The sequence below is a fragment of the Lampetra planeri genome, chromosome 25 (genome assembly GCF_965212315.1).
Source record: "Lampetra planeri chromosome 25, kcLamPlan1.2.h2, whole genome shotgun sequence".
Classification (NCBI taxonomy): Eukaryota; Metazoa; Chordata; class Hyperoartia; order Petromyzontiformes; family Petromyzontidae; genus Lampetra; species Lampetra planeri.
In genome coordinates, this window is record NC_136131.1 from 41,933 (window position 1) to 69,779 (window position 27,847).

The following is a 27,847-nucleotide window of genomic DNA, read 5'->3' on the forward strand; positions in this document are numbered from 1 at the left end:
TTTTCTCTCTCTCTGGCGACTTGTTTTATCTGCCTGTGTCCTCTTTAGAATGTTCACACTTAAATTCTAACTTAGCAATCTTTGAAATACGTAATCAACCAGGCTATGCGTTAATTGTGTGTTGACCGACCCTCTGTGTTGTATTACATTACATTTCGATATTTTACTAGGTTATTTAATTTTAGTGTGTCTTTCTCCTGATTTTCAGGCTTGCTTGCTGTGCCATCGTACTCGCAGCACCACGTTTTCTTTTGGACCACTCATTGATATGCTAATTTTTTCTAACCCCCCTCCCTCTCTCTGCCTCCGCCCCCCCTCTGTCTATTTAAGGCCACCCCACAGAGACGATCACCCCTCTCTGTCACCTGTGTTGCTCTCGCTATGTATGTATCTTGTGATATCTGTCTGCTAATATGTCTGTCTATAGTTTTCTGGTTAGATATTATGTCGCTATTTCATTATACCTGATGATGATTGCTTGTGTTGCAATCGAAACGTCGTATTCTATTATTTAATTTAATTTATTATTTTATCTTTAGACGTGACTTAACCGAAAGAACCAAATAATAATTCCTGCAGTCACGAAAGTTCTAAAATTAAGATTGTTATTTCCTAATTGCATATGCCTCAAAAGAACAGAAAATGGCTATTATTCCCCACAAACTTTGCTTTTGTGACCAGGACAGTGATATTTTTAAATTGACATATTTTCCAGAACATTCTACATAGATTGAGTGCTGAGTAAACTTGAAGTAACTTCTAAAACATTCTAGAACTTTCCAGTAATATACATAGTAGTCAATACTGGAGCCTTAAGCCCACCAGTTCAGTTTAGTTCCAGCTGCCTAATTGGATACATATCTGGATTTTTCTGAGATGGCATCAAGAAGCTGCAAGCATCCGGCAGACACATTTTGCTATGTCTGCTTCCAATTTATCAAGACAAGAGCGAAAAAGTACTCTGTGGAAGCATCTGCTAAGATGTGTGAGGCCTACAAGGCATATTTTGGCATGCCTGTCGGGGATCAAGACAAACCCTGGGCACCTCATTTCACCTGTGAGCAATGTAAAAAAACTCTGGAATGTAAGATGGACAATTGTTACTTGGAATTTTATGTTATCAAATTTGTAATAAAACATTTTAATTGTAATTTTAAAAAATGTTTTACAATTTTTAATGCTATTGGAAAAATAGATCATATATGTAATGCGAGCGTAAATGGGGTTGCTGCTGGGCTCTGGCCCAATCACACGGCCCGGGGTATTGGGGGGCGGAGCCCGGTATGGTGGGCGTGTGGGAGGGGCCGCCGTTCACCTCGGCTCCAATGGGAAGCGAGGTGAATGGGGGTGGAGCCAGCAGGGCAGTATGGGAAGGCCGGATTTGACGATCCGGAAGGGGAGGTATCAGAGTCACGTGGGGGAGAAGATATAAGTGGGAGCCCAGAAGAGATCGGGGCAGTTGTTGGAGTGAAGAAGCGGGACCACGTTGGGTGGCCGCCGTGCCATCAGCCACGTGGCTGATGGGGCTTCGGCACACCGTCGGCCAGCGGTGTGCGGAGCGGGGAGGAGCTGACGGGAGAGCGCGTGCGGGGCGCGCGCGAGGAGGAGCTAACGGAGGAGCGTGCGCGGCACGCGAGAGGAGCGTGCGCGGCACGCGAGAGGAGACGCTGGTTCCTTGTCAGGACCAGCGGGGTGTGAGGACGAGTGGAGGAGCTGAGGAGGAAGCGCGTGCAGGGCGCGCGCGAGACGACGCTGGTCCGCGGAGGAGACCAGCGGGGTGCGGAGAAAGAACTTGAATAAAAGACAAACGGAGACCAGCAGTGCCTGACGGAGTCTTTTATTACATATATGAAAAATGTTGCGAGAATCTCTTACACATTAGTCATGGGTGAAATAAATGCATTTTTGTAGGACGGTACAGAGGGGAAAAGAGAGCCACGAAGTTCGCTATCCCAAGAATTTGGCGGGAACCCACTGACCACTCAAGGAACTGCTACTTCTGCATGGTGGACCCTTACAAATGTCGGACTGGCAATAATGCACCTGCTATCACGTATCCGGACATTCCTTCATCCATCGCCCTGGTGCCACACTGCCTAGAGGTCCCCATACCCTCTCCTCCGGTGAGAGAGCAGCTGTCTTTAGAAGAGAGCAGCAAGTCAGAACGATGAAGACGTTGTAGATCCAGATGACAATTTCAGAGGTGGAGCTGAGGAGAGAAACCCATACTACCCCAACCAAAAATACCTCAACGACTTGATCAGAGATCTTGGTCTCACCAAGTCCAATGCCGAGCTTTTGACGTCTAGGCTCAAGCAGTGGAACTTGTTGGATGAAAGTGTGCAAGTTGCAGATCAGAGAAAGTGTCACAAACCTTTTTGCAACTTCTTCACCCGTCAAGATGGGCTCTGCTTCTGCCACAATGTGACCAGTCTGTTCGAGGCAATCGGAATCGCCTGTAACCAGAATGAGTGGCGCCTCTTCATTGACAGCTCATCCAGGAGCCTAAAAGCCGTGCTTCTCCATAATGGTAACAAGTACCAGTCTCTTCCCCTGGCTCACTCGATGCACCTCAAAGAGGATTACAACAGCATCAAGACCTTGCTGGATGCCTTGAAGTATGATGAGTACGGTTAGGAGGTCATCTGAGACTTAAAAATGGTGGCATTCCTGATGGGTCTCCAAGACGGTTTTACCAAGTTTCCCTGCTATCTTTGCCTTTGGGACAGCAGGGACACCAAGGCGCACTACCACAGGCGGGACTGGCCACAGCGGACCGAGTTCTTTGTGGGGAGGAACAACGTCAAGTGGGAGCCACTGGTGGACCCCCGGAAGGTGCTGATGCCACCACTGCACATCAAATTGGGCCTTATGAAATAATTTGTCAGAGCTGTAGATAAGGATTTGGCTGCCTTCAAGTACCTTCAAGACTTCTTCCCTAAGTTGTCTGAGGCAAAGGTCAAAGCCGGTGTCTTCGTCAGACCACAGATAAAGAAGATCCTGGAGTGCAATTAATTCCCCAAGCAGTTCACTAGTAAGGAGAAAGTGGCTTGGAACAGCTTTGTCACAGTGGTTTGTGGCTTCCTGGGCAATCACAAGGTCGAAAACTATGTGGAGCTGGTTGAGACTGGTGAAGAACGACAGCACAATGGGCTGTCGGATGTCCCTCAAAGTCCATATCCTTGATCCTTATCTTTGTAAATTCAAAGAAAACATGGGAGCGTACTCGTAGGAGAAAGGCGAGCACTTCCATCAGGATATACAGTGGTACCTTGGTATACGACCGCTTTGGAATACGTCGAATTTTGTATACGTCGTGTTTTTACGAGAGAAAAATGTCTTGGGATACGACGCGTTTGCTAGAACTTGTATGGGTCGGGATGAGTCACCGCGTACCCGAGTATGCCCTATTCACGACTGAAACAAAGCGAGAGGGGCGGGGTGGCGTGGGGGAGAGGGGCGGGGGACGTGGGGGAGAGGAGCGGGGGTCTGGGGGGCTGCCCCCATGGAGGGTGGAGCCCCAGGTCGAGGCCCGCGCGACGTGCAGGGTTGAGGCACGCCACGTGACCAGCGCAGCTGGCAGCAGCGCGGTCACGTGGCTTCTGTATGCATTTTAGTAATTAGTGTCTAAATTATTTTATACAACCCCATTAATGTATAATATGCCATATAAAATATAATTTCTTATGCTCTGGAACGGATTATTTCCTTTCCCTTTATTTCTTATGGGAAAAATCCATTTGGTATACGTCATTTTCGGTATAAGTCCTACCTTCTGGAACGAATTAACGACGTATACCGAGGTACCGCTGTACTGGACTTTGAACGCTGCTACCAAGGACAGTATAACGAGAAAGTGATTTACAGTATAATTGTAAATCTCGATAAACTACTCACTTTTAAATATTTTGTTGTAATTTTTGTATTACTTTAGTATAAATACATGTTAATTTTGAGTCATATGTTGTTTTTTATGACTTTATGTGAACGAAACAACACAAATTCGCCCGTTTTCTCATTGAAAATAGGTACATTTCAAAATATCACTGTCCTGATGACAAAAGCAAAGTTTGTGGGGAATAATAGCCATTTTCTCTACTTTTTAGGCACAAAAATTGTGTTACATAGTGAAATTCGCAACTTGCCCTCTAACGACTCAATTGAGATTATTCATCGCAGCAAACATCACCTTCTACTGGCAGACTAATACCCCAGGTCACTCATGCAAATGAGACTATCGTGGTTGATTGAGTTCTCACCTGGTTCATCGAAATTAACTTGAATCTTATTGTTGGATATTCTATTTCATACTCTGTTTAAGTCCATAGAAACGTGTGTAGTGTCTTGAAAAATCACTCAGACAGACAAGTTGTAACAAGTCACCTGCTTACTTTATTAATCTATTCTTGCACCAGTTGCAGGCACTCCTCGAGAACTATCTACACGGTCACTTAGATCTAACTCCTTCCATTCATCTCTACGTTTCACCTCACCTATGCTGCCTTCGGCAGCTCTGCTCCCAGCATCTTCACCCACAGCTTAGTCGCACTCAGCGTCTTCACACACAGAGGCTTCGCATCCAGTGCCTCAGCACACAGCAGCTTCTCACACAGGTTTGTACCCAGCGCCTCAGCACCCAGCAGCTTCTCACACTCCACCACTGCCCTCGCCTACACTTCCTCAGACCCACTCACTCGTCTGTCCCGGGTAGGGGGATCAACCATCACCCGCCCGGCGACTCGTGAGGGTTGAGGTCCATTGACGGCTTGAGCGGCAGCAACAACTAATCCCGCTCCGCTCATGCACACGTCCTTATATCCTCCTGCCAATTATTCGAGAGCTCTCGTGTGTATCTTTGAGGCTAGCCAGGCTGGTGCCTGTCAGCCCATTAATCAACCCTTATCTCCCGTCTCCCTGGCAACACCTCCGGTGTCAGCGTGCACAACCGGTCGACCCGGTTTGCACCCGCTTCGCCCCTTAATTAGGTGGCAGTTTGTTCGTGCAATCCCATGTTGCACACCCGCATCTGTTTGCCCTCGGTTAACAGTGTGTACCGCGTATTTTACTCCTCTATACTTGTCAGCCAAGCAAATGTGAGCATTCATTACATGCTACCGAATTTGAATGGTGTTGTTCTGCTCTGTGACACCCATGTGCTGCTGCTGCCGCACACAGGAGAGTGGCGACGGGAGTCCGTCCCATCCCGGCGAGGAGCCGAGGCCCACTCACGTTCCACGGACCAGCCACACCGCAGCAAGTGCCAGCAGCGGGTACAGCGCCTAGGTCTCACCAGGCGCCTAGGTCCCACCAGACTCCTATGCCTCACCAAGCTCCTAGACCTCACCAGGCTCCTATACCTCACCAAGCTCCTAGGCCTCACGAGGCTCCAATGCCTCACCAAGCTTCTAGGGCTCACCAGGCTCATAGGCTTAACTAAGCTACAAGCCTCACCAGGCTCCTAGGCCTCGCTCTCATGCGCACATGAGACCACAGCCACAAAAGGGCTGCCACCTGTTCTGATTGTCATCCTCCTTTTGAGGCAGCTGCCCTGGAAAATCTGTAAATCTTTGCAATTTGTGGCAGTTGCATTTACATTCAGTTTTCCCCTCTTTCAGTTTTGAGAGATATTTGAATTTTTACTATGATATGTCACTGTTTTTGTATCTCAGAGGTAGAAATCATAATTAGTTATTTTTTTACATATTTGGTGAGAGAGGCAGTTTTATAATTTCACAACACGTTCCCTGTTCAAAAAGCAACAAATCTGTGAAAGCAATTTTTGATGTCCTACACTCGATTCTGCCTGTCCGCCCTGGATGATTGCCGCGTTTTCACAGCAGAGGCGTTCAAACAGTGTGTATACTGTAACAGTGTTCTGTGGGGAGCTTCCGTTCAGTGCAGGGGTCATGGGAACATCGGTGCTCGCTCGCTTGCTCGCTTATCCTGTGACAGGTATAGCCTACGCAGCGCCCTGCAGCAGCTGGGCATGGACGAGGAGCGGGACGATGAGGACCGGGAGGCCGGGGTAGGAGGCCACGTCCAGGGAGATTACCTTGCCTTCATGTTCCTCCGCCACTTGCGCATACGCGAGTTGCAGGTGAGAGCAAACATTCACCTGGGCCCTCGTTCTGCATTTATTTATAGCGTCTTTTTGTTCTCTCCCACAACAAACAATCAAGCAATTTATCTCACACCATAATAAAGGTTTTTTTTGTTAGATCGCGGAAATGTGTCACTAAACCCGCCACCATCTGACACTAAAGCAGTTAATCACCGGTGTGCTGAAGTAGTAAGTAATTGGCATGTTCTGTTTACGTGGCAAACCTTACTAATTGGCTGTGGTGACAGGTTTAATGACACAGGTTTAATGACACATTTATATTTAGGTGATCTAACTCAATAAACATTTATTATGGATAATATTGATTGTGTAATCTCACGTCGGCTTGAATGACCAATATTACAATTCGTAATAGATTTTTGGGTCCGATAGCGTTATGTAAAACGTGTGTCGTACACCCTCTTCCACCCAATGCAGCCACTTAATTAAGTTGTTGTCACGTGAACAAACGTGCATCATCATGATGATGCTGGTTGTGAACTACCAACGAAACGTCATACTCAATTGTTAAATGGGTGTGGATCGCTGCCTGATACACCGGTGGTGCTGAAGCGGTAATAAATTGTCACGCTTATTCACGGGACTGTTATATTAATTGGCCATGTCGGTTGGAGGAGGGTTTAAAACACAATTTACTTGTCCGATCTGACACAAAAAGCACTTATAAATCAATAAAGCATTAATTTTCTCAAGATGTTTGTTCCTTCTTGATGATTTAATCTGCCGATGTAACGCTTTGTCTTGGGGGTCGTCCCACAGTTGAAAGGTTGTGAGATGAAATCTAAGTCAAGCATTAATTTAGCCCATAAGCCTCTTGGGAATGATAAACTGGGTACAGCAAGTCCACAGTGCTTGTCCTATAGATAGAAGTCTCCTAAAAAATAGAGTGATGTAGAGTTTTCACTGCTAACTCAGTTTATTATGAGAGACAAGTTCTGTATTTGAGCGTGATAAAACATGTTCACAGCACTGGTTTGGTGGAATAGGTTTTTTTACATTTACATCACAGCAAGTAATTGAATGATCATAGTTCTCCTTGTTCGTCTGCTCTTATTTTATCTTTTTGATTATCTCCATAATACAGGCAATAGGACTAACCATTATATGACAGAAAAATCTACTGAATTATGATTAAGTATTGCTTGAATTATTGCATTATTATAACACCCCTTTCGTGACTGCAGGGATTCATCTTCTTGGTTCTTTCGGTAAAGTCACGTAGAAGGGAAGTAATAAAATAATAAAAATAAAACATAATAAAATTATTCTCACGACGTTTCGGCCACAACGCAAGCAGCCGTCATCAGGTGAAAACCAGGTCCGTCGAGGCGACAGAGTCTGAATGAAACAGCACACGAGCTTGGAGCATATATATGGAGTGGTGGTGTTGACGCGCGCCGACAGTGAGAGATCACGGGGCGGCGCGGGGTGCGTGGTTGTGCGCGCTGACACGGGGTGGGAAATGGGATCGTGGGCAGCGCGCAGTGATTGGTCAACTGGGGTGGGTGCTCTCAGCGACGTCCGCATGAGGGACTATGGGGGGGGACGCGCGGGAGCACTCGGGGAGTTGTTAACCAGTTGAAGATCGAAGACGGAGTTGAAGAGGTAGTGCCCTGAGACCCCTAGTTCCGCTGTCCTTGTAAGGGCCGGGACCCTGTGTGGCTCGGAGGCGAGACTGTGGGACCCGTGGTCTGACGTCCATGTGGGACGAGGCTGTGGGACCCAGAGTCGAGACGGACACCCCAGCCGGGTGGGTTCCGAGAAGCTACGGGGCGTAAGAGCCCTTGTGGGTGTAGCCAGGGGAACCCCGTGGGTTAGGCTGCAGTTAGCCACCCATGTAATATAAGTTGGTGTTAATAAAGAGTGTGCTACCCGTGAGGTCGTCTCCCGTCAAGTTACTACATTACAACTGGCGTCAGAAGTAAACCTGTCTTCAAAAGGATGGATCCTAGGAAGACTACCCGTACCCACGAGCGAGATCGGGAAGACGACGACGTACCGGAGCCACAAGCCTCGGAAGGCGAGGACGAAGAGTTGCCGCCGATGCAGCACTTCGCGGCGATGGCCGACGCTCCGCTCGCCTCCGACACCGGCCTACAGGATGCACACTCCCGCCTGGCGGAGTTGCTGCTCGCCGCCGCTTCAATTTTGGCAGAAATCACCGTTTCAGCAGGCGGGAGGACAACTACGAGGGTGGAGGAGGGAGCGCGGCCGGAGGGATCCCGCCAAAACGCGCTCCGCGCCGAAAGTTTTGAAATTGGCGCCATTTTTGAGGGTCCACCATCGATTGGCGGGAAGCGTGGACACCACGTGGTCGGGGACCTCCACTCTACACAGCCCGCGTCATCGGCGCGCGCCAAAACTCTCCACCATGCGCCTGCCAACGGAGCCGACATTTTCGTCAACCACAGCGGCGCGCGGGAAAAGCATTCATCGGAGGACGACGACCAGGTCTTCCAACAAAGACTGCCCGCGCTGACGGCGTTCAAGGCAGACGGGGGCGACTGGGGGGCCTTCCAATGAAGGTTCCTCGCACATCAAGAGATGTCGGGGTGGTCCGACACCACTGCCCTACGCGCGCTGCCGGCGATGCTCGACGACGACGCACTTGCGGCCTTCACATCCGCCCCGAGGTCGTCCCGCTCAACGCTCCCGGCCGCGCTACATCTCATGGCTAAGGTGTTCGGACCGCCCTCGACCTGTCGCCACCAGTTTTACGAACGGCGTAAGATGGTTGGAGAAACTACGCTCGCCTATCGCACGGCGCTGCTCGCCCTGGCGGACGCCGCTTTTCCCCGCATGGACAAGGAGGGGAAGGACGCCATGGTGACAGAGCAGCTGCTGGCGTTGGCTCACGACCTGGGAGTCCCCATCAATACGGCGGACGAAATGGACATCTGCTCCTTGGGGGTTGCTACAGGTATCCACGCACACGAGGTCCTCAAACGCAAGCGGGCGGTCGTCTGTGCATCGGCGGGGATCGCGACACCTGCCGCGACGGTCGCCGAGCCTCAGACTGCTACGGCTCGGGAGGAGGCCTTCACCGTGTCGAGACCGGGGGAGTGGAGATCGGGAGGTCGTTCGCCCATACGATCGTCCCGCAAGCTGGAGCAACCGAAACCTACGACGTCCCTCGTCATGTGTTACAACTGCGGCCTTCGGGGTCACGTCGCGTCCGGGTGCCGGGCTCCGCGTCAGTGCGCCACGGGACCACGTCCGGACGACGACCAAGGCCCCAAGTCGTCCCAGCTAACCCCGGCAAGTCGCGGCACCCCACACGCTCGGTCCACATACACGGCACACTCGGGTCGCCGCTTCGCGGTGGGGGGACCGCGTATGGGTACCGGGGATTCGGTTCGGCGAGGGGGGTTCGTACACGGCCTGGGAGCAGTCAAATGGTCCGAGTTGGCCCACAGGATAGTGGCTGCGTCGGCCGGGTCGTCCGTAGTAACGGGTTTTATTGACGGGGTTGAGGTCCGGGTGCTGGTGGAGACGGGTGCGTCGGCCACTATCATTTCGGACCTTATTTATAACATCCTCCCCGTCCAAAGTCGACCCCTTCTTCCGTTGGCTGTACCGTTTTACACGGCGAACGGGGGTTCTTTGGGAATCATCGGACAGATTCGGGCGACTATTTGTATTGGCGATATCAAATTGGCGGGTCCTATTTTTGTGTCATCATCTCTGGCAGTTCCTTGTTTACTGGGTACGGACTTTCTGGCTAAAATGCCCATTAAAATTCTCGTCGATCAGGCCTGCATTGAGCTTCCATCGGGTCGGCGGGTTGCATTTTTAACGAGTCCTACCAAAATACGCACGGTTTGTGCTACAGTTCAGGCGCTGGCAACTCAGACTGTGCGGGTGCCCCCGGGATCGCAAATGTTGGTACCCCTTCGATTGCGAAAACCCCTCGGCGTGGATGCGGCGGAACAAGGTGTTCTGTTGGGGCCGTCAAACAGAGCTGTTGGGGGCCTCGACTTAGCGGTAGCTCAGACCATGGTGCGGGCGGACAGGGATCCGTTCGTTATGGTTCTGAATACGGGATCGCGGCCAGCTGTAATTACACAGGGCACGGTGCTGGCTCACGCGGCGCCGCTACCCGTCGATGAACAGCTCGTTGCACATGCGGATTCTAGCCTCGATACGCATCCTCCATTGGAGGAGGGGACAGAATGGTTGGACTCGTTGTGTGCTGGGTCTAGTAACTTGTCTAGTGTGCAGTTGGGAGCATTGAGGGGCCTGCTACTCGAATTCGCTGACGTGTTTAGCAGACACAAGTACGATATTGGCTGCACGGACCTGTTGCGCCATCACATAGCGACGGGTGACGCGGCCCCTATTCGGCAGAATCCCTTCCGGCTCAGCCCAGCCGAGAAGGAGCATGTGCAGTCGGCTGTTAATGACATGTTGGCTGCCGACATCATTTCGCCCTCTTCCAGTCCGTGGGGTGCTCCCATCGTCCTTGTTAAAAAACAGGACGGGTCCTTGCGGTTTTGTGTGGATTTCCGCCGCCTAAATAAAATTTCGATGGCCGACGCGTATCCACTCCCCAGGATGGATGAGTCGCTGGATGCCTTGGCGGGAGCACAGTTTTTTTCGACGCTTGACCTGCTTTCGGGATTTTGGCAATTGCCCCTCGATGAGGAATCGAAACCAAAGACCGCTTTCCGGACACCAGGAGGCCTATTTGAATTCAATCGATTGCCCATGGGCTTACATTCCGCTCCCGCCACGTTCCAGAGGCTCATGGAATTGGTTTTGTCAGGACTCCAATGGGACACCTGTTTGATTTACCTCGATGATATCATCGTTTTCAGCCGGACTTTCGAGGAGCACCTCCAGCGATTGAGAGGGGTGTTCCTCAGGATGCGTTCCGCTAAATTAAAATTTAAACTGGCTAAATGTCACCTGCTTCGGGAATCGGTCAGGTACTTGGGGCATATCGTTGGCCGTTCAGGGATCTCTACAGACCCTGCTAAGACGCACTGCGTCAGCTCGTGGCCAACGCCAACCTCAGTCACTGAAGTCCGCAGCTTCATAGGATTCGCCTCCTACTACCGCCGTTTTGTTGAACATTTTGCCACCATAGCCAGGCCCCTACACGCTTTGACGGCTAAAGGGGTAAGGTTTCACTGGGGGCCGGAAGAGGAGGCTGCGTTCTGCTCCCTTCGGGACGCCTTGGTGCGGGCTCCTCCCTTGTGTTACCCGATTTCACGCAACCGTTCCTGCTTGACACGGATGCCAGTAACACGGGAATCGGGGGAGTGCTCTCACAGGTGGTCGGGGGGGTCGAACGGGTGGTCGCCTACGGTAGCAGAGTTTTGTCACCTGCGGAACAACGCTACTGTGTAACACGTCGTGAATTGCTAGCGATCGTTTTTTTTATACAGCAATTCAGGTCGTATCTCTACGGCCGTCATTTTACTGTTCGTACGGACCACGCGGCTCTCCAATACGCAATGCGGGTGGCGCAACCCTCCGACCAATTGTCCCGATGGCTGGAGGTCCTCCAAGACTACCAATTCACGACGATTTACCGTAAGGGATTGCGGCACTCGAATGCGGATGCCTTGTCGCGGTTGTCGCCTCGCTCGGAATGCGCATGTCTTCTGGGATCGGCGCAGTGTAAACCCCCTGTCACCGTCCCCGCGGAAGTTTTGCTCGCCGCCACTGACGCTCCGGGGGTCGACGCGCCCGCCGCTCCCACGGGCGGGGACTCGTTACTCGCGTTGCCTCTTATCGAGTGGGGCCGTCTCCAAATGGCCGACAGTTCCCTACTCACGTTGCGTCGGAAGGCAGAGGCTCCCGGGGGGGGGGGACGCGGGTCGGTTCCTGGGTGGTCAGACAGGGCCTCCTGATGAAGTGGGACAATATGTCCCGGCGTCATACGCTCGTTGTTCCATCTGCTATGTGGGGTAGGGTCGTTCTGGCTGCTCACGAACGACTCATGCATTTGGGATTTCACAAAACGCTCGCCCTACTCCAACAGGACTACTATTGGCCGGGTATGGGGAGCGACGTGGCAAACATCCTCAAGGGATGTGTGGGGTGCGCTCAAAGAAAACCGCCACAAATAGCGGCTAATCCACCGCTACAATCCATTCAGGTTTCGCGCACGAACGAACTGGTTGCGCTCGATATCTTGGGGCCCTTTCCCGCTACACCTAGGGGTAACAAGTACCTGCTGGTTGGCGTCGAATACTTCACCCGATGGCCCATGGCGTGGCCACTCGCCAACCAGTCGGCTGCGGCAGTGGCGGACGCCTTTGTCCAGGGCTATGTTTTGGACAAAGGCGCCCCCGAACGCTTGCTGACGGACCAAGGAAAGAATTTTTCGAGCGTTTTGTTGCGCGAGGTGTGCGACCTGTTGGGTACGAAGAAAGTGCGTACCTCCCCGTACCACCCGCAGACTGATGGAATGGTTGAACGTCTAAACAGGACGATTACTTCTATGCTGTGCCAACAGGTCTGGGACTTACAGGTACCTGGGGTACTCGCGGCCTATCGAATGGCCCCCCATGCGGCGACGGGGTTTTCCCCATTTTTTCTCATGTATGGGCGGGAGGCCGATCCGGCCATGGATGTCCAACTGGGGATTTCCCAGCCACGTGCGAAATCTAAATTGGCCGACCACATCAAATTTAATATCGCCAAACTGGCTGAAGCGCGAGAGGCTGCGAGGTTGAATTCAAGGTCTCGCCAGATCGCTAACGAAAGATTGCATGCACGAAAGGTGTATACGCACGATTGGAAACCAGGCGATCAGGCCTGGCTGCACTGCCCACATGCACCGTTGGCTACGTCCCCTAAATTGTTGAGACCATGGAGGGGACCCGTGGAAATCGTGCGTATTGCACGACCCCAGAGTATCCAGATTAAATGGGAAAAACGCCGTTGGTACGTACACCCCACCAGGCTGAAACCCTTCGCGGCACCGCATGACCTCCCTTTGTGCTGTAACGACCGAGCGTGTGATGTGGCCGTCGACTCGGGGAGGGATGTGTCGCAGTCTGATCCTCATGTGTCTCTACCTGACCCACTCCCAGGTGTCTCGGACTTGACGGCTGTTGACCGTCGTGAACCGGAACCCCGAGGCACGCGCGGATCTCCGATGCCTCCCCCTGTGCCTTCCTGGACTGCCGGCACCACCGGACGGTCAACCGCGTCTGGTGCCGTACGACGGACCGGCCAGGCGGACTCGTGCTAAGACACGACACTTTTCATGAAAAAAAAAAAAAAGAGGGGAGGGACCGAGATTGCAGCTCGCCGCCACGTTCCTCTTCTGCCCGGTATAATGTCCCGTTCAAGGGGCGCTCGGAAATGAAGGGACGCTGCACGAGTAATTTTTTTTTGCATACACATTTATTGTTGTCGCTCGCCGGGTTGTACATATTGTACATATTGTTCTTGTTGTTGCGGTGCTATGTTCTGATTCTTGCGGATGGCGGAGTTATTGTTGTGTTGTGTTGTTGTGATTGTTGCTTGTGTTACGGGGCACACACGGGGGGGGGGGGGGTAATAAATATTTTTTATAGCAGCCGGGTCGGCTGCGAGCTATGTGGTAGGGGGTGATGTAGTGGTGGTGTTGACGCGCGCCGACAGTGAGAGATCACGGGGCGGCGCGGGGTGCGTGGTTGTGCGCGCTGACACGGGATGGGAAATGGGATCGTGGGCAGCGCGCAGTGATTGGTCAACTGGGGTGGGTGCTCTCAGCGACGTCCGCATGAGGGACTATGGGGGGGGACGCGCGGGAGCACTCGGGGAGTTGTTAACCAGTTGAAGATCGAAGACGGAGTTGAAGAGGTAGGGCCCTGAGACCCCTAGTTCCGCTGTCCTTGTAAGGGCCGGGACCCTGTGTGGCTCGGAGGCGAGACTGTGGGACCCGTGGTCTGACGTCCATGTGGGACGAGGCTGTGGGACCCAGAGTCGAGACGGACACCCCAGCCGGGTGGGTTCCGAGAAGCTACGGGGCGTAAGAGCCCGTGTGGGTGTAGCCAGGGGAACCCCGTGGGTTAGGCTGCAGTTAGCCACCCGTGTAATATAAGTTGGTGTTAATAAAGAGTGTTCTACCCGTGAGGTCGTCTCCCGTCAAGTTACTACATTACATATATAAGCTGGGCGCCTTGACAAAGGAATTTGCATATCAAGAGGAATTTAGTATATTTATGGGAAATGCAGGAATGTGATTAGTAATACATATGCATGTGCATTATGCAGGATTAACAGCATCAAAGGGAGCTGCAGTTGCTGCTGCTGCAGTTGCTGCTGCTGCAGTTGCTGCTGCTGCAGTTGCTGCTGCTGCAGTTGCTGCTGCTGCAGTTGCTGCTGCTGCAGTTGCTGCTGCTGCTGCAGTTGCTGCTGCTGCTGCAGTTGCTGCTGCTGCTGCAGTTGCTGCTGCTGCTGCAGTTGCTGCTGCTGCTGCAGTTGCTGCTGCTGCTGCAGTTGCTGCTGCTGCTGCAGTTGCTGCTGCTGCTGCAGTTGCTGCTGCTGCTGCAGTTGCTGCTGCTGCAGTTGCTGCCTTATCCATTTTAATATAACACTATGTATTATTCTACCCACCCTAATGTATATCACACTGCTATATATTTACTATACAATTACGACACCATACATTACTCTGCACACTACACCATGCCAGTGAGTGGAACGCGGTCTGAAAGTCACCGTAAACGTGAACACAATCAGTTAAGATCCGAAATGGTTTATTACGTCCTTCCAATGATTGCTAAGCCAGAATCCATCTTCTCGGTTGAAATTGTCTCTACAAACTAAGTTGCCTCTGTGGTAGCAGTTACATTGGAGAAACCAAACGACATGTCTCGGACCGCATCCGTTTGTAGAGACAATTTCAACCGAGAAGATGGATTCTGGCTTAGCAATCATTGGAAGGACGTAATAAACCATTTCGGATCTTAACTGATTGTGTTCACGTTTACGGTGACTTTCAGACCGCGTTCCACTCACTGGCATGGTGCAGTGTGCAGAGTAATGTATGGTGTCGTAATTGTATAGTAAATATATAGCAGTGTGATATACATTAGAGTGGGTAGAATAATACATAGTGTTATATTAAAATGGATAAGGCAGCAACTGCAGCAGCAGCAACTGCAGCAGCAACTGCAGCAGCAGCAGAAACTGCAGCAGCAGCAGCAGAAACTGCAGCAGCAGCAGCAGAAACTGCAGCAGCAGCATAAACTGCAGCAGCAGCAGCAGCAGCAACTGCAGCAGCAGCAGCAGCAGCAACTGCAGCAGCAGCAGCAGCAGCAACTGCAGCAGCAGCAGCAGCAACTGCAGCAGCAGCAGCAGCAACTGCAGCAGCAGCAGCAACTGCAGCAGCAGCAGCAGCAACTGCAGCAGCAGCAGCAGCAACTGCAGCAGCAGCAGCAGCAGCAACTGCAGCAGCAGCAGCAGCAACTGCAGCAGCAGCAGCAACTGCAGCAGCAGCAGCAACTGCAGCAGCAGCAGCAACTGCAGCAGCAGCAGCAACTGCAGCAGCAGCAGCAACTGCAGCAGCAGCAGCAACTGCAGCAGCAGCAGCAACTGCAGCAGCAGCAGCAACTGCAGCAGCAGCAGCAACTGCAGCAGCAGCAGAAACTGCAGCAGCAACTGCAGCAGCAGCAACTGCAGTAGCAGCAACTGCAGCAGCAGCAACTGCAGCAGCAGCAACTGCAGCAGCAGCAACTGCAGCAGCAGCAACTGCAGCAGCAGCAACTGCAGCAGCAGCAACTGCAGCAGCAGCAACTGCAGCAGCAGCAACTGCAGCAGCAGCAACTGCAGCAGCAGCAACTGCAGCAGCAGCAACTGCAGCTCCCTTTGATGCTGTTAATCCTGCATAATGCACATGCATATGTAGTACTAATCACATTCCTGCATTTCCCATAAATATACTAAATTCCTCTTGATATGCAAATTCCTTTGTCAAGGCGCCCAGCTTATATATATGCTCCAAGCTCGTGTGCTGTTTCATTCAGACTCTGTCGCCTCGACGGACCTGGTTTTCACCTGAGGACGGCTGCTTGCGTTGTGGCCGAAACGTCGTGAGAATAATTTTATTATGTTTTATTTTTAATATTTTATTACTTCCCTTCTACGTGACTTTACCGAAAGAACCAAGAAGATATAACACCCCTTCCATGTTTTTGTCTTCGCGTCATCACCTTAAACTGAATTTTATCGACTCTTTCAGAGCTGGAATAACCCCAATTAATTTACAAAGCAAATTCACGATGGCGGGTTTTTTTTTCCGTTCAGTCGTTGATGAACCGGGCCGAAGCCGTTGGTGTGTCTCAGTGCCCCCTTTCCGTAGCAACAACTCCCTAGGGCCACCCGGCTGTCCCTACTAAGTGTCGCGTTGTCACTCGTTGTGGCGTGGTGCAGCACGAGTGCCTGGGCCTGCTCAACTACTTCCGCTCAGTGGAGCGCTCCGTCACCATTGACCAGGCCGGGCTGAGCTGGCAGCGTGGCTCCATGGGGAGCACCTCGGGAGGCTGGGTGGGAGCGGCACGGGGGCGGGGCGCGCCCCTCCCAGGGAGGGTCGGCTCCCAGCAGCACCTCTACAACTCTCCGGCCGACTACATGGTACGGGGCGCCACGGTGGCGAGATGTTAACTCCCTCACCTGGTACGCAGGAGGTCGTGGGTTCGATCCCAACCGTGATGCCTGCTGTATATTTGGAGTTTACTTGTCTCCCCGTGTGGATTTTTTTCCGGGCCGTACGGTTTTTCCTTCCACATTTATAATCAACATCATGCATTTCGGGTATTTGTCTGCTATACATTTCCACATGACAAGCCACTTCGGTGAGCTATTATTTGTGATAGCCAGGTCGCTTCTGAAAAAGAGCTACATTGCTCACTGGGGTCTTACCCGGATAAATAAATTTAGCATAGCACCTGCTGCTGCCTCCTGCTGCTGCTGCCTACAATGCATGGCCTGCTCAGATTCACACAGCCAGAGTGCTCGCTGCAGAGCAAAATCATGACTGATGAGTGCCCTATGTGGCAGTGCCTCTCTCTCTTTTGGCTCGTCTTTTCCTGCCAAAGCAACGTCTGATTCGAGTGCCACAAATCTGTGACGTCGAATAGCTAAAAAAAGCTTGCCGCAGTTTTTATGAATGTAACAAGTCAGTTGTTATTGTGAGTCACAATAAATACATAATTGCTGCATAGTTTACATGCAGGCTGGTAATTTACATTGCACTCGTAATGCATGTGTGGTGAGCAGAAAATGGTAGTGCAGAAAAGTGTTGTACTGTACTTTCACTCTCCTAAGTCTATGTTCCCTACCTTCACCAACCCACATTGTCCGGCATAGTGAAGTTTGGTCACATAACCCCTGTGAGCTGCACAGCATGAGGAGGCCCTAATCCAGTAGTGGATTGACGGAAGGGCTGTAAACGCGCAGACGCAAGATGAATTGTGGCATCGCGGGACAATGAGGGATGGCAACAACGTGGAAAGACCTCCATTCAGCACTGAATAGAATATGCCTGTTAATGATGATGATGACGTGCTCTGGCTACGTTGAAGGCTTTTACAAGTCTGGGTAGCTTTTACCCAAAGCCATGTAACGGCTCCGTGCTGGCGCCGCGGCAACGGCTTCGGGCTGAAACCGCGGCAACGGCTCCGTGTGGTGCCGCGGCAACGACTCCGTGCTGCCACCGCAGTTACAGCTCCGCAATGGTACCATGGTAACGGCTTCGTGCGGCGCTGCAGGTGCATGAGGTGGAGTTCATGGAACTCACGGAGCTGGAGAATCATCAAGACTTCTGCGGCGAGGAGGGCACGGGGCTGGTGCAGGTGCGCGACCCGCAGGGCGTGCTGGTCATGTACGACGTGGCGCTGAGTGACCTGCGCCAGCTGGAGGCTGAGCTGCTGCTAGTGGCTCAGAGCTGCAGCGCCCTCGCCAGGACGGGCACCGGCACCACGGGTACCGCAGCTCAGCTCGACACCGGCCGCCGGTGCCCATCTCACCCGTTCTGCCAATGTGCGTCTCATCCACTCAGCTGCAGCCGCCTAATGTGATCATCCATCATCAGTGGGATATTGTCATCATCGACCATGGTCTTTCCGCTTTTGGATTAAGGACACCCTTTGCTGTACCCATTGCTCATCGTACTGCGATGCCACAGTGGATCTCACTTCTACACAATCTTATGTCTCCATAATAGATTTTTGCGTAAGATTGCGGAGCTGAAATATGTGTTGTCAACCCTCCTTTATCCGACACGAAGTTGTCACGTCAACAAACGTGCGAATTTATTACTACTTCAACACCACCGGGTTGTTGGAGAGCCAATTTTGGAAACTGCCTAATGATGCTTGTATCTACCAAGTTGATAATTGATAAGTTGATAATTGCGTGGATTGCTCTGCGGCGATGTGGATGTTATCCAGTAGAGATCTCAGTTACATCCCCACTGTCGCGCTAGCGGCGTCTTGCCACAATACGACATATCCACGCGTATGGCACACACCCGTCAAGTCTTTTGTTCCATTTAAATTCTCAATGTTCTGTTTCTGAACCTGCGAAAGAGTCTCGAGGCTCCACCTGGGTGAATAGAGGACATCGTTATTGTCTGGGCGAGACAGTGGCCGATCCAAGAAACGGGGTGGGGGGCGGAGATGGGGTCTATTGGTAAAATACTTTGAATGTGTCTTTTAAAATTATTATTGTCGAGTTTTTTTTTTTACTTCAGGACTGCCAACTCCTTGAGTAGTTTTGAGGTCTGCCTCTGGGGTGAGGGCAGGCGCGTGAGGCTGCACTGCATGCTGTGTTCATACGGGAGAGCGTACGTCACTGTGTGTGCGCGTGCGTGCGCGCGAGTGACTTTCAGGGAAGCGGGCACCACACAGAGAGGGGGCTGACAGATTCTCTCTGCTCATGGAGCTGTGGGGCTGTGAGGCCGACTTCCTGCAGGACAAGCGACAGGTAGCGGCCGTGTTCGTCGCAGGGCGCGAGCCCGCCCCCCTGTCACACCGTGACCAGGGATCATTCAAGGGCCCTCGCGCGGAGCGCTGGGGGCATAGCGTTGATTCGTTCATTATAATAAATATAATATATGTTCAACGTGTAACGTGTCGCCATTACACAGCATACGCTCGCTCTCGTAGAGAGAGAACGACTCTAGAAGCGTGGAGAGCAACCGCAGACAAGCGGGAAGGCAGTCACGTGATGAGCCAGTGCCAACAAATGCTCAAGCTCTGCGGTCGTCTGTTATATGAAGTTGTTATTGGCCAATTAATGAGTGTTTATACATGGGAGGAAACCGGAGAACCGGGCGAAGACCCACGCCGGCGAGGAGGAAACACTCAATTCCAGACAGACGCAACAGGTGGAGCCCACAGTTTAGCTGTACTGCCTTTTCTTGGCAAGCCAGAGCATGGCTCCTTGACGCCCACAGGAAGGGAGTTTTCACGACTTCTGTATGATCCACCAACCCTCGCTGCCTCCACAGTGCAGCATTACAGGCCACGTACATAGCCACCACCGCTCGGCTGATAATATCGGTTCTTAAGCTCAACATAAGCAATGTATCAAATTTGCTGTATAACAAAGTTTTTCAATATTTATATCCTTTTTAACACATAGGCTTTCGCGACCAATATCATCCATAATAGAGTTTTTTTGGGTTAGATCGTGATCTAACCAAAAAAACTCTATTATGGTTATATCCTGTCTGAATTGGGTTCAATTCACCACTGCTGTAGTCACTAGAGGCACGACCATTGAGCACAATGAAAAAAAATCAACAATTGAATTGAGTGGTGACACTGAGTTGAATCGTGAAAATTGAATCACATTTGTCATTTCATTGAAATATTCCAACAGTGACTCTTGTTGAAATTGTTTACAGGTTCCTAGGTTTGTATTCAGCTGTGAATGTGGTCCACTGCTGATGGTTATGGCAGGGTCTGTGTGAACTGGCCTAGTTGGGGTTTTCTGATCTGTGCTGCTTTTGCGCCGGTATGTGAGGGCTGATCAAGTTTTATTGTCCGGTCAAAGGGTTTTCTAGTATTCAAGTTTCAATTTCAAGTTTCATTTATTACGTATAGCCCTGTGAGCCATGCAGCTCTTGAGTCGGATGCAACCGCAACAAACAAAATATGAACAGAGAACATCTTAAAGCGACGACGCGCAACAGAAACATCCTGGATAAACCAGCTAATTTTCCTAAACAAAACAAAACCGTATTACAACGCTGTGTGCAAAAATCCCAGTGTGATGCAAGTCAAACAATAGCAACCATAAGACAATTTCGATTTCGATTTAAAGCTTTCGTGACTGCAGGGATTCATCTTCTTGGTTCTTTCAGTATTTTATTACTTCCCTTCTACGTGACTTTACCGAAAGAACCAAGAAGAAGACAATTTAGATTAAAGTTATCAGGCCAACTCCGCACTTCCGCAAGAAACATGGCTTAACCATATGTTTTCGAAATCACCAAAATAAAGCTATAAAAACAATGTAACAACAGTAATCATAGGAACTGTGATTCAATTTTAACAATAAACGATATACATAACATGTACGACCAAACTTGCAGCCATAGTATTGTGTGCGGTCATCTCAAGTGGTCCGCACACCTATGTGCGCTTGGATGTAAAGATACTCTCGGTGTTGTGTGTGTGTGTCAGCTGGTGGACTGCTACTTCCAAGCGTACGAGCACTCCCTGGACGGAGAGGAGAGGGTGGCGCTGGCTCAGATCATCGCCGACACGGTCCACCAGCGGCCACGTTTCGAGCAGAGAAGTGTCGACTTTGCTGAGACGTACCGCATGGAGAGGGCCTGCTTGCAGACCCTGCACCAGCTGCTCGTGGGAGTCATGGACAGACAGGTTTGACGATTGGCTGCATTGACAAGGGGCGCCAAGGGAAAAGCTTTTGTCAATTTTATTTGTCAAACAATTGTGGCAATTGCCTGATAACAATTGTTGTAACTGCCGGCGAGATGTCGAGCCTAATGGCTGTGGATTTCTTTCAGTGCTGTTGAAGCAGTAATACATCTCAATTCACAAAACCCGGCCATCCAGTTCACCATGGAAATGGAGGTGAATAACACACTCCCTTTCCTAGATATTTTGCTTGGACGCGGCCTACATGGTAAAATAACACACTGCGTTTACCGAAGAGCAATCGTCTTCAGGCGAAGACGATTGCTTGCGTTGCGATTGAAACGTCGTGATCTATTATTTTTCTATCTATGTGACTTTACCGAAAGACCCAAACAGTGAATTCCTGCATTCATGAAAGCTTTAAATAAAAATAAAAAATTCTATATATCGCGGGAGTAACTGACAAATTAGCTCGAGTTTTAGAAAAGCTAAAAATCTAAGTAAGATTTGGCACGGTACACAAAATTCTAATACTAGTATATTGTGCTAAAGATGGATTGCCTAAGTTATCAACAGAAGGTGTGTATTGGATTAATTGCTTATGTGGCAGATGCTATATTGGACAGACAGGACGTAACATTAGCGTAAGACTAAAATAACACCAAAAAAATATTAAATACTCTCAAACACAACTGTTGCCAGTTGCAGAACATGCTTGCCAACAAGGACACTCAATTTGTTTGATAACGTCGAAGTGTTGTGTAAAACTAATTATTACTGGCCAAGACTAATTCGAGAATCCATTGAAATTTAGAGAAATACAAATAATTTTAACTGCTCTTACAGCTACATGCTTAGTGCGGCCTGGAAGCATATTAATAATTAATACATCTTACAATTACAATTCCTTATAGAGGAAACACATACTAATTAACTGATTACTAAGCTATATATAAAACAATGGAAATTTGTGAATATGTGTGTCTGTTCAATATGTTTAGCATACTTCCCGACATGCAACAAACTTGACATTTGCCATGTGGGTACTTTCCAGACTGTACACCATGCAAAAATTATAAAAATAGACTTTTGTATTTTTTGGGGGGGGGCGCAATGATCCATATATTTTGCACGGCAAGTGAGCTGTGACGTCACATCTGTCATGTGACCCGTATGCGGAAGCTTAACGGAGTGTGCCTGCTGATGTCAATCCTCCACGGGTAAAGTGAAATACAAATGTGTTGCAGGTCTAAGGCGTTCTTCGCGCAGCATTGGTTTATTATTTGAGTCTTTTACTGCCGTATGCAGCAAGCGCGTGTATGTGTACCTATGGACACGCGTGTGTGTGTGTGTGTGGGGGGAGCGGTAGTGTCGTGGTTAGCGCGCTACGCTACGAACTCGGCGACCCGAGTTCGATTCCTGCTCACGGCCACCACCGGTGACGATTATTTGAACCGGTCCTGGGCCTCCCCTAGATCGACTTAGCCTCAAACGAGTAACTCGTGTGGTGTGTGAACATTGCCACTTGGGAGACAAAGGCGGCCGGGTGTAGTGAATCCAAGTCCCGGGCGAAGCCGGGTAGTAAAGCTAGTCTATCATATAATTACAATACCCCCCCCTCCTCCGCCTCTGATCTCTGCACCTGATTGGGTTCAGTGATGACGTCCTGCTCTATTTAAGATTGGAAGCAGGTGGATTGCTTCACTATTCTGGAAAATCGCCCGATGATGCTGGATGTAATTATCAGCGAAACGTCGTACTCAAATTGTAAATGTTGTGGATTTACTCTCCAACTCACCGGTGGGTTGAAGTAGTAACTAATTGGCGTTTTATGTTTACGTGACAAATTCCTTATTCATTTGCTGTGTCGGGTGGTGGAGGGTTATGACACATTTATACTTACGCGATCTAACCCAAAAACCTTAATTATGTGTAGGCTTCATGGGGGCTCTTTGTCGTTGTGTCCCACGCGTGTCGGCCTGCGTGTGGTGACGTGCGTTGTGCGTGCGCGTGATTGACTGGGACCGTGCCCTGGCCGCGCGGGCTGCGTGCAGGTGGCCGCCATGCGCGACTATGCTCGGAGCGTGTGGCGCGACGGGGAGAGGGGCAACACGCTCGACTACGGCCTACCTCCTCGCATCGTGCCCACCGAGCCCATAGCGCTCGCCAGGACCAGCGGGTACCCACACTCACACCCACCAGCAGGCACCCACACTCACACCCACCACTAGCACCAGTGGGTACCCACACTCACACCCACCAGCAGGCACCCACACTCACACCCACCAATAGCACCAGTGGGTACCCACACTCACACCCACCAGCAGGCACCCACACTCACACCCACCACTAGCACCAGTGGGTACCCACACTCACACCCACCAGCAGGCACCCACACTCACACCCACCACTAGCACCAGCGGGCACCCACACTCACACCCACCAGCAGGTACCCACACTCACACCCACCACTAGCACCAGTGGGTACCCACACTCACACCCACCACTAGCTCCAGCGGGCACCCACACTCACACCCACCAGCAGCACCAGCGGGCACCCACACTCACACCCACCACTAGCTCCAGCGGGCACCCACACTCACACCCACCACTAGCTCCAGCAGGCACCCACACTCACACCCACCACCAGCACCAGCGGGTACCCACACTCACACCCACCACCAGCACCAGCGGGTACCCATACTCACACCCAGCACCAGCGGGTATCCACACTCACATCCACCACCAGCACCAGCGGGCACCCACACTCACACCCACCACCAGCACCAGCGGGCACCCACACTCACACCCACCAGCAGGTAGCCACACTCACACCCACCACTAGCACCAGCGGGCACCCACACTCACACCCACCACCAGCACCAGTGGCTACCCACACTCACACCCACCACCAGCACCAGCGGGTACCCACACTCACACCCACCACTAGCACCAGCGGGCACCCACACTCACACCCACCACCAGCACCAGTGGGTACCCACACTCACACCCACCACCAGCACCCAGTGGCTACCCACACTCACACCCACCACCAGCACCAGCGGGTACCCACACTCACACCCACCACCAGCACCAGCGGGTACCCACACTCACACCCACCACCAGCACCAGCGGGCACCCACACTCACACCCACCACTAGCACCAGCGGGTACCCACACTCACACCCACCACCAGCACCAGTGGGCACCCACACTCACACCCACCACCAGCACCAGTGGGTACCCACACTCACACCCACCACCAGCACCAGCGGGCACCCACATTCACACCCACCACCAGCACCAGTGGGTACCCACACTCACACCCACCACCAGCACCAGCGGCTACCCACACTCACACCCACCACCAGCACCAGCGGGTACCCACACTCACACCCACCACCAGCACCAGCGGGTACCCACACTCACACCCACCACCAGCACCAGCGGGCACCCACACTCACACCCACCACCAGCACCAGCGGGTACCCACACTCACACCCACCACCAGCACCAGCGGGTACCCACACTCACACCCACCACCAGCACCAGCGGGTACCCACACTCACACCCACCACCAGCACCAGCGGGCACCCACACTCACACCCACCACCAGCACCAGTGGGTACCCACACTCACACCCACCACCAGCACCAGCGGGTACCCACACTCACACCCACCACTAGCACCAGTGGGTACCCACACTCACACCCACCACCAGCACCAGCGGGTACCCACACTCACACCCACCACCAGCACCAGTGGGCACTCACACTCACACCCACCACCAGCACCAGCGGGAACCCACACTCACACCCACCACCAGCACCAGCGGGTACCCACACTCACACCCACCACCAGCACCAGCGGGTACCCACACTCACACCCACCACCAGCACCAGCGGGTACCCACACTCACACCCACCACTAGCACCAGTGGGTACCCACACTCACACCCACCACCAGCACCAGTGGGTACCCACACTCACACCCACCACGAGCACCAGTGGGTACCCACACTCACACCCACCAGCACCAGCGGGTACCCACACTCACACCCACCACTAGCACCAGTGGGTACCCACACTCACACCCACCAGCACCAGCGGGTACCCACACTCACACCCACCACCAGCACCAGCGGGCACCCACACTCACACCCACCACCAGCACCAGCGGGTACCCACACTCACACCCACCACTAGCACCAGTGGGTACCCACACTCACACCCACCACCAGCACCAGTGGGTACCCACACTCACACCCACCACTAGCACCAGTGGGTACCCACACTCACACCCACCAGCACCAGCGGGTACCCACACTCACACCCACCACTAGCACCAGTGGGTACCCACACTCACACCCACCAGCACCAGCGGGTACCCACACTCACACCCACCACCAGCACCAGCGGGCACCCACACTCACACCCACCAGCAGGTACCCACACTCACACCCACCACTAGCACCAGCGGGCACCCACACTCACACCCACCACCAGCACCAGTGGCTACCCACACTCACACCCACCAGCACCAGCGGGTACCCACACTCACACCCACCAGCACCAGTGGGTACCCACACTCACACCCACCACTAGCACCAGTGGGTACCCACACTCACACCCACCACTAGCACCAGTGGGTACCCACACTCACACCCACCACTAGCACCAGTGGGTACCCACACTCACACCCACCACTAGCACCAGTGGGTACCCACACTCACACCCACCACTAGCACCAGTGGGTACCCACACTCACACCCACCACTAGCACCAGTGGGTACCCACACTCACACCCACCACTAGCACCAGTGGGTACCCACACTCACACCCACCAGCACCAGCGGGTACCCACACTCACACCCACCACCAGCACCAGCGGGTACCCACACTCACACCCACCAGCACCAGCGGGTACCTACACTCACACCCACCACTAGCACCAGCGGGCACTCACACCCACCAGCGGGTACCCACACTGGATTCTCAAGTCATGCATGGTTGCTTGCCTATGAAAACCCCCGGCAGTCACATTCTTGTAGCAGCAGTCTGGTATTTTAGAAGCGATACTTCGGCTGGGTAATGCCTTTTACAAATCAACGACAGAGTTATACGTCATGAAAACCGAAGTCCACGGTTTAAAAGTGTGTGAGAAGTCATTTATGAGCATGGGCTTCAGCGAGGAGCCACGCAGTGCAGATATCGATGCTGAGTGGGTCGGATGTTCGCTGCTCGTCGTCGGATCATGGGCGAGGTGGGGGGAGGGGGCATTGATGACACCGGCGGGGAGTAGAGACGCTCTCTCGGCGCTCGCCGTGCCACGACCGACGTTCCTCTGCCACGTGCAGCGCTGCGACGAGGCCGCTCTCGCTGCTTGAGGTGCACCCCTCGCTGGGGCTCGTGTGGCGCGTCACCCATGCGCTGCGCCTAGCCTGTTCCGAGCTCTCTCCGCCGCCATCGCCGCAGCGGCTCCCCTCCGGCACCGAGCGCCTCTGCATGGAGCAGCGCGTGTTGCGCGCGACGCTCGCCGCCTGGGCGGCCGCCGAGACGCCCGAGCTGGACTACGGTGCCGCTGTCCACAGAGAGGTGAGTGGCCGCTCGGCATTACGCACCTCGGCCACGTCTGGTGGAATCGCGTGGGGTGGCGGTTGCATGACAGGACGTGATTTCACCGTGTGTTTTATTGACCCGCGATTGTCCGTGCGGCGCGTTTAAGTGATTCCGTGTGTTTTATAGAGACTCCGCCGTGACATTTTACTCGGTCTAAAAGTGTATAGAGCCTAAACTGGTTCGCAAAAAATCATCATTCAGCATTGAACTGCAACACTCAGACCTGAAAGCTCGCCTGTCACCTAGGAGCAGCGGTCCCAACGTTTCTGGACCCACGCACTGCTCGCTGTCCACCTTCACTCATTTACAGGCCATTGTTCACCAACAACATTATTCAAAATTTACAACTCTTAAAACGGTGTAAAATATTTAACAAAAAAAAGCATAAAATTATTGATTTGCTTGTTATTGACTCGCATTCATCATATGGCTGAAGCTGCACAGTGGTTTGTAGAAATAATCCTCGCATCTGCAACAGTTTCTGCGGCACCGTTTCCCACGGCCTTTGTGGCCCACGGACCGCAGCTTGGTAACCGATGCATCCGAGCGTCCCCAGCTACCGTCCCTGGCCATCTTCACTGACTTCTGTTCCACAGCACAGAAGACACCATGTGAAATAGCGACGGGCTCATGCCCGCACTTGGCGGTTTTACTCGGGGAACAATGCCGGCGTTTCTCCGCGTGCACCACAGTTGTTCTGGGAGGGGCTCCTGGGCGACCCGTGGTGTGTCTGTGAGCTGGGCTCGGCACTGGTGGGCGCCGGGGAGACGCAGCACGGTGGGGAGGAGACGCCGGGTCAGCGGGCCGAGCGGGCCCTCTCCTCCTGGGCGCTCCTGCTGGACGTCCTCTCGCTTCGACACCGGATTGCCGAGTCGGCGCACGAGACGGCTCTGCTCGCCCGGTGAGCTCAGTGGTGCATGGACTACTGTGCCAGAGTTTCTGTGTCTGCTGCCCAGCCTGGACAGCACTGCGTGTGTGCGTGTGCGTGTGGTGTGGTAGTGTAGGGAGCGGTAGTGTAGCGGTTAGGGAGCTGCACTACGAACCCAGCGACCCAAGTTCGATTCCCGCTCACGGACAACACCACTGACGATTATCTGAACCAGTCCTGGGCCTGCCTTAGGTCGGCTCAGCCTCAAATGAGAACCTGGTGCGGAGTGTCAATATCGCCACTAGGGAGACAAATGCGGCCGGGCGTGGTGTTGGCCACCCACCCCCTCGTGTGTCGTGCCGGCCTTCATTGGTTCTTACAGTACTTGCCCAAGGAGTCTGTTAAA

General features: G+C 52.5%; 1 protein-coding gene across 3 annotated transcripts in view; it reads left to right on the forward strand.

Annotated features, from left to right (window-relative positions):
* Positions 1-27,847, forward strand: part of LOC144727193 (uncharacterized) — a 122,822-nt gene that overhangs the window by 23,779 nt on the left and 71,196 nt on the right. For all 3 annotated transcript variants that reach the window (XM_078605843.1, XM_078605844.1, XM_078605845.1), the window contains 9 exons: positions 5,176-5,270; positions 5,953-6,097; positions 16,499-16,699; positions 17,836-18,049; positions 18,957-19,051; positions 20,758-20,958; positions 23,010-23,134; positions 26,312-26,549; positions 27,266-27,474. In XM_078605843.1, coding sequence (XP_078461969.1) covers positions 5,176-5,270; positions 5,953-6,097; positions 16,499-16,699; positions 17,836-18,049; positions 18,957-19,051; positions 20,758-20,958; positions 23,010-23,134; positions 26,312-26,549; positions 27,266-27,474 — 1,523 coding nt within the window. The remainder of the gene's footprint in view (positions 1-5,175; positions 5,271-5,952; positions 6,098-16,498; positions 16,700-17,835; positions 18,050-18,956; positions 19,052-20,757; positions 20,959-23,009; positions 23,135-26,311; positions 26,550-27,265; positions 27,475-27,847) is intronic.